A 6,355-nucleotide genomic window follows, 5' to 3' on the forward strand; every position below is an offset into this window, starting at 1 on the left:
GGTAGCTGTCGAAGTACTCGGCGGCTGTCAGCCTCCAGCAGCCCGGGAAGGACGAGGAGGCGGGAAGGCAGCCCCCGCCGCGGTGCTGCCAGTTACCGCCCGCCGCGCCCTTGCCCTTGGTGGCCGCCGGGTACGGGTACGAGCAGGGGGAGCACGCCGGGAACACGTAACCGTCCAGCACCTCGTCCCCCAGGGCCGCCATGGGCGCACAGCTGCCGCCCGCCGCCGCATCCTAAATAGGCGACTTGCCCGGGCGGCCGAGCGGAGGCGGGGACAGCCCTCGGCTGAGGCTCTCACGCTGCACCGCCCTCTACGCCCTTCCAGCCATCGGCCCGCGTCCCCGCCGAGGGGGACCCTCTCCGTCCTTCTCCCTAGGGAAACTCTCCACGCCCGTTTGTTGGCACAATGACCCTTAGATTATCTGGAAAGAGGGCTTTCTTTGTGATGAAAGGGCTGATTCGTAAGTGAACCAAGGCGCCCGAGATGGGGAGGATTTCAATGAGAGAAACTCATCACCCGCATCAGCTGAGTCGGCTACTCCCGGTGCCCTAATTGTTCCAGGTGCCTGCGCACCGCCCCCCTCCCCCCGCTCCCCCCTTCCCCGCATTCCCCGCACCAGGAAGCCAAGGCTAGGCCGGGTGCCTCTGGCTAAGCGAGCGAAAGTGCCAAGGTTTGGGAACTGTTCTGGGTCTGTTATTACTCATTAACTCAGATGCTAGTTTAATCTCAGAGCTGCTCTGAGAGACTACCCACTAAGCCCCCTCGGCGAGTTCATGGAGAACCACCCAGGGATCTTCGTCTAGGCGAACTGTTTTCTCCCCTGGAGCATGTCCCTTCCCCCAGTCCCAGTGATGACCGGGAGGTGCCGTTTTGCTCTGCTCCAGAGTGGTTCTGCAAAATTTCCCAACCAAATCATTCCTCCAAAAGATAAATTGATTTGGGGTGTGTTTACATAAATGCAGAAGACCAATCGAAAAGAACATGGCCTGTCCACTAGAAAAAATGTTGATTATTCATTAGTAAGTAGATACCAGATCAAATAATCAAATACATAAATGTAACTTTTCTCTGATACTGGTTTGACAAATAATATATTTCCTTATTTAACTGACCCGTTTTGGAATTTTTCTGAATACAGATCAAAATTCAACATTGTCAGGAATTTTAAGTAGAGCAAGCACACTTTTTTTTTTTTTTACAACAATTACATTAAACTCAATTATGCTTAATAAAGATAGCTTGGTTTTACTCATAAGATAGTGCGCCAAAATTCTACATTTCCAAGACCCTGTTTTCTAAAAGCTTCTGTATTTGCAACAGTCACAGAAATTGGTGATGGTAAAAACTAAAAAGCACATTTAATTCAGACTTCAGGTTAGCCATCCCAGGTGCAAATTATATTACAGCATAGATTTGTAATTTGTGACAACGTTTGGTTAATACACCAACAAACCTTAAAGTGAAAAGATCAGAATTGTTACATGTATGATGTGAACCAGTGTCATCTTTTATGTTAACCATGTGCACTACCACACGCCATAAATATGAAGCAATATTTCAGCAAGACAGAAGCTCCTGTGTATCTCCACATTTAGAGAGAAGTCTGAGTGGTTTCCATCATTATTATATTTTCTGCTTTCACTGTGCCATAGGAAGTGTCTGCCATTTCCTCTTCTTTTAGTTTTTTGTAAGAAATATCTGTATCTTCATCTTCATCTAGAGGATCTCGCTTGTGCAACATTTCACTTCCATACATTTTATAGATTAAAACAAAAATCCCTGCTTCTGCAGACTGGAAAAGCGCATAGAGCAAAGGAAACATGTACATGCTTCCTATGAATTGCGGCGGAAAGGCCAGTTTTAGAATGGCTGTACAGAGCTGCACATTCTGACTACCTGTTTCCAGACATACAGTCCTCTTGCAGTTGGGTGGAAGATGGAAGAGAGTAGCTAAACCATAACCTGAAGCGTAGCCTGCCAAAGGCATAAAAATTGCTATCACATAAACAGCTGCAGGAATACTTGCCAACAGTTGAGGTCCTAACATAGTGCCGGTCATTATGAAAAGTACCACCAGAGTCACCAGCAGAGACCACAGGGAAACCTAGTAATAGAAAATTACAATGAGATGGTTGAAGATGAATTCAGGCGAGAGAATCCTAAGCTCAGGGAAGAAAACACCCATCTAGTATGATCTCCAACACAAAATGGAGGACCTTTGACAGAATATTTCTGAAGACGGGCAGGCCACCTCTTCAGGAAGCATCCAGAGCCACATTGGGCAGCTCTGATTGTTTGGAGGCCTGTCCTTATGTTGAGGGACAATTTGCCTTCTATAGCCTCTAGCCATTGACTTGGATATAGGCTGTCAGGAGCAACAAAGACCAGCTCTTTAAAAAAAAAAAAAAAAGCTTTTCTGAAAAACAGCTCTTCAAAAGCTTAAAAACTGGTTATCAGGGAAGGCTACTCTTCTCCAGGCAGATAGTCCCCAGACTTAAAGCCTCCATCACGTAATTTTGTTTTGGTATCCTGACTGTTCTGAACATGTGTTTCGTTTGTGAATGTGCCTCTTAAAAACAGGGCATTTAGCACTGAGCCTAATACCCCAGGTATGGTCTGATCATTAGAGCAGACAAGTGGATATTTACTTTCCCTGAACTGAACCCCATGTTTTCCATAAGAAATTGGTTCTCATTTTACATGAGTTAAAACTTGTGAAACTTGATTAAAATGTCTGAAGCTCAGTGTGTGATCTTTTTAACCCTGAAAATATATTGCAGAGGATTGCTTGCAATATTGAAACAATTACCTATTCTTAGATTATGTAAGAGAAAAAAATGTAAATAAAGATGTGAATAATTCTTTGCAATTTGGCAACTTTCTCCTTTTTCATTTGTTCATGAGAAACTTCCCATCTGTAAGTCTCTAATGATGCTCAGGTATTATTAGAATAGATGGATTTTAGATACAGTACAACTGACTTCTGTATAAAACATGTCATCTTGATGTTCTGACTGGTACATTTCACTCATTCAAATAAAACAGGCTGTATGAATAGTAAGGTGGAAACCTAAAAATTCCTCTCCTACTCCTCCTTTTTATTGGTAGTTAACTTATTATTTTTAATGAGGAGTGGGCAGGGGAAGGAAACTAGATCCAGAGAGAACAGCTTAAATGTTGCTTCTGGTTCCCTGGATAGCTGTGATATCCCTTTTGCAGTCTTTGGGACTGGCATGACTCTAAACTCTTAAAAAATTATTTAAAATTTATCAGCTGGTCACAAATTCTACCCTAGAGGATGCCGCAATAATTATTATATAAGGTACAGATACTACAGATGTACAATTGGCAGAAACCAAGCTATTACATGTAAAAGCATACCACTTCAAAGTATGTCACATTAAAAGCATTGACAATCTGATTTCTTCATTTTGAAATATTGGCTCCGAAGTCCCTTAGAACTATTTTAAATCATTTGGGCAAGCATTGACATTGAATGCTCATTTTGAAGTGTTTGCAAAGGTGTAACAATTATATAAACCGTTTCTTAATAGTGTGTTAAAGAATAGGGCTAGGTTAACCTTAAATTCAAAGGTAGCTAATCTTATTGATCTATTATATTTGAATATTAAATACATTAATTTATTAATATATTTATATTAAATATACTTCTGTTTTTGGTGTGTAGGTCATTTGACTGACTTTCTCTTAGACTTCCTAAGGTTTTATAGTAAATGCCATCACGTTAATAGCATTAGCTTAATGATTAAGATCAACAAGTTCTTAATGCACCTCAAGAGTATGAATATACACAACAGGTATTAATATATGTGTATTTACATGTACACATATATTTTTACATTCATATATACATGTTTATTATGGAGCAGGATTTCTTTGACTCAGGGCTGGATATATGCACAGAAAAGAACTCTCTACTTTGCATATTAATAAAAGCTGACTATATGATCAGATTACTTTAGAAAATAAATTAAGTAAAACAAAAGATTATGTCTTCTTGAATCTACATAATTGAAACATTAAGGTGGCTCTTTTTCTCTTCATTTGTCTAAAGGAATTTGCCTGTGCATTTTGCAGTAATAGTTTCGTATTTTATTTGATTAATTACCTGAAGTCAGCATCCTGGTCATGGTTTATTCTTTTTCACTACTATTTTTGAATTTGCAAAGACAGCTTAATTTTACAAAGTTTTTTTTCCTCCAGTCCACTACTAGAATCTACTAAACTACTACTAAACTACTAAAATCTCTACTGCTACAGAAAGCATTAATTTTTTTAAAAATCAAAGCCTTAGGAGAAATATTGCACAAATTATAGAAATCCCCATCTTTTCACTAGCTTTAGAAGCCATAAATATTGCAATGGAGAAAGAAAAAGAAACATGTTTAGTGAGGGCAATATAACCTCCATTATTTATCCAGGACCCGATTTTATTTTGTGCTTTAAAGCCAATATTTTGTGTGTTCTATTACTACAATGTAACTTTTCCATTACTTTTTGTCCTATTAGTATCAACTTACTTTTAAAAATTTAATAAAATGTTAAAGGAACCTACTACAGAGTTTCTCAGAATTCCAGTTCCATTTTTGAAAAGATAGCCATGCATTTCTAAAATACTGCACCAATTCTATTAAAGTAATTTTATTTAATCTGCTTTGATTTTTAATTATATACAATTAGTGGAAAATATGTTGCCATTTAATTACACTGTCATCTTCCCCACCCCTCTATGATCTGTTTCCTCCGGATGATCTGTTTTCCTCCGGATAGTTCTTTTATGCTGGTTTTGATTAAGCTGTGTCTTAATTAAAGAGCTATTATTCTAGGAATTCCAAAAGTGGAAGTTATCTTCGTAGCATAAACCTTTTTTAAAAAATTTTATCCATGCAACTACTTCCAAGTCCTTTTCTTCCTTTCTCCTTTCTCCAAACTTCCTCACATTTCTGCTGTGGGTCAGAGATCAAGGGCTTTCCAAGCTAGTATGGAAAGGGAAGAGGGGCCTTACCTTCACAATGTAGTCAGCCACCCGGCTGTATTTGTAGCGAATGAAGACGCCCAACCCGATAGGGATGAGAGTGCTGCAGAGAGTCAGGGTCACGGTCCCTAGGGGTAGTAACTGCACGATAGGGGTGTTGATCCAAGCCCAGCTGTAGATCCACAGGCACAGGGGCATCAAGACAAGGGCCAGAAGCGTGGAGGAGATGGTCATGATGATGCTGCAGAAAAGGGAATGAGCAGAAATCAGAACGAGCTTTGAGTCAAACAGCCAGCCAACCTTTTTATTGTTTGTTGAGAAGGTGAAAGGGGAGACTGCGAGACCTAGGGTTGAAGTCTGGGCAGAACCTACATCATCCAAGGAGAGTGCCAAGAGAGCAGCACGTCTAAGACCAGTGGAATTATGAACCCAAGGCAGGGGGGAAAAACAAGCCCCCTGTCTCAGTACTGCTGCCTTCGGCTTTATAAAGTCTATTGAGCCTGGATGATTCTGAGGGGAAGGACCGTTCTTCCTTGCAAGCCTGCTGCAAGGTAAGCCATGGTAAAGCTGCTGACTGCTACTTGTTGGCTGAACTCAACAATCCTGCCCTCTATGTGAGATTAGTTTCTCTGACGGGCCAGTTGCCCTATTGTACTTTTACGTTGCAGGCGAGTTCTAGTTCAGCCTTCCCCTTCTCTTTGTCTTCCACTGGACAACGACCTGCGGTGCCAGCCCGATGCTAGGAGAGGACGGCGAGGGACCCTGCTGAAGGGCCGCGCTGCGCATGGAATCCCGGCCTTGGAGCAGCCCCTCGCCGTCTAGCTCTCTCCCCCAGCAGCACAACCTGCAGGTCGGCCTTGACTTCTAAAGCCTGGGGGTCATCATCTTCCTCTCCTTTCCTCCTCCTTCCTCCACGCCTGATTCCAACCCCCCCACTGCCTCTGTCCTTCGTCCTGAGCCCAAGGCCGTAAACGCGCGGCTGGGATGAGACAGATGCCCAAGGAATAGACAGATCCGTACCTGAGGTTCATGTCGCCGTCAACCAGCAGGGACATAAGATTTGAGAGATTGCCGCCGGGACAGCAGCCACACAGGAGCACCGCCACGGCGGCCACCTCGTCCAGCTTGAAGGCGAGGGCCAGCAGGAAGGCCAGCAGCGGCAGGAGGCCGAACTGACAGAGCGCGGCCAGCAGCGCGCCCACGGGCCGGCGGACGTGCGCCCCGAAGTGGTTTACGTCCACTGTGCAGCCCAGGCCCAGCATGGTGATACACAGGGCGGCGCCCACGAACACGTTCAGCCCGTGGTTCAGCGGCGTGTCCCAGAACGGGGGCGCGTGGGGCGCCCAGGGCCGAGGGAAC

The 6,355-nt window shown here is 43.4% G+C and overlaps 2 protein-coding genes across 2 annotated transcripts in view; both read right to left on the minus strand.

Annotated features, from left to right (window-relative positions):
• The window catches only part of ZAR1 (zygote arrest 1), a 4,072-nt gene extending 3,870 nt beyond the window's left edge, over positions 1-202 (minus strand). Inside the window, exon 1 of the mRNA XM_011927420.1 lies at positions 7-202. Coding sequence (XP_011782810.1) covers positions 7-202 — 196 coding nt within the window. The remainder of the gene's footprint in view (positions 1-6) is intronic.
• A 790-nt stretch (positions 203-992) lies between these two features.
• Positions 993-6,351, minus strand: SLC10A4 (solute carrier family 10, member 4; the record flags this gene model as incomplete). Its single annotated transcript, XM_011927423.1, has 3 exons — positions 993-2,104; positions 5,027-5,237; positions 6,017-6,351. Coding segments are annotated over 3 exons (1,059 nt in total), but the record flags the coding sequence as incomplete, so codon positions are not given.
• Positions 6,352-6,355: the final 4 nt, after the last annotated feature.

This window comes from Colobus angolensis, unplaced genomic scaffold (genome assembly GCF_000951035.1).
Source record: "Colobus angolensis palliatus isolate OR3802 unplaced genomic scaffold, Cang.pa_1.0 Scaffold71, whole genome shotgun sequence".
NCBI lineage: Eukaryota > Metazoa > Chordata > Mammalia > Primates > Cercopithecidae > Colobus > Colobus angolensis.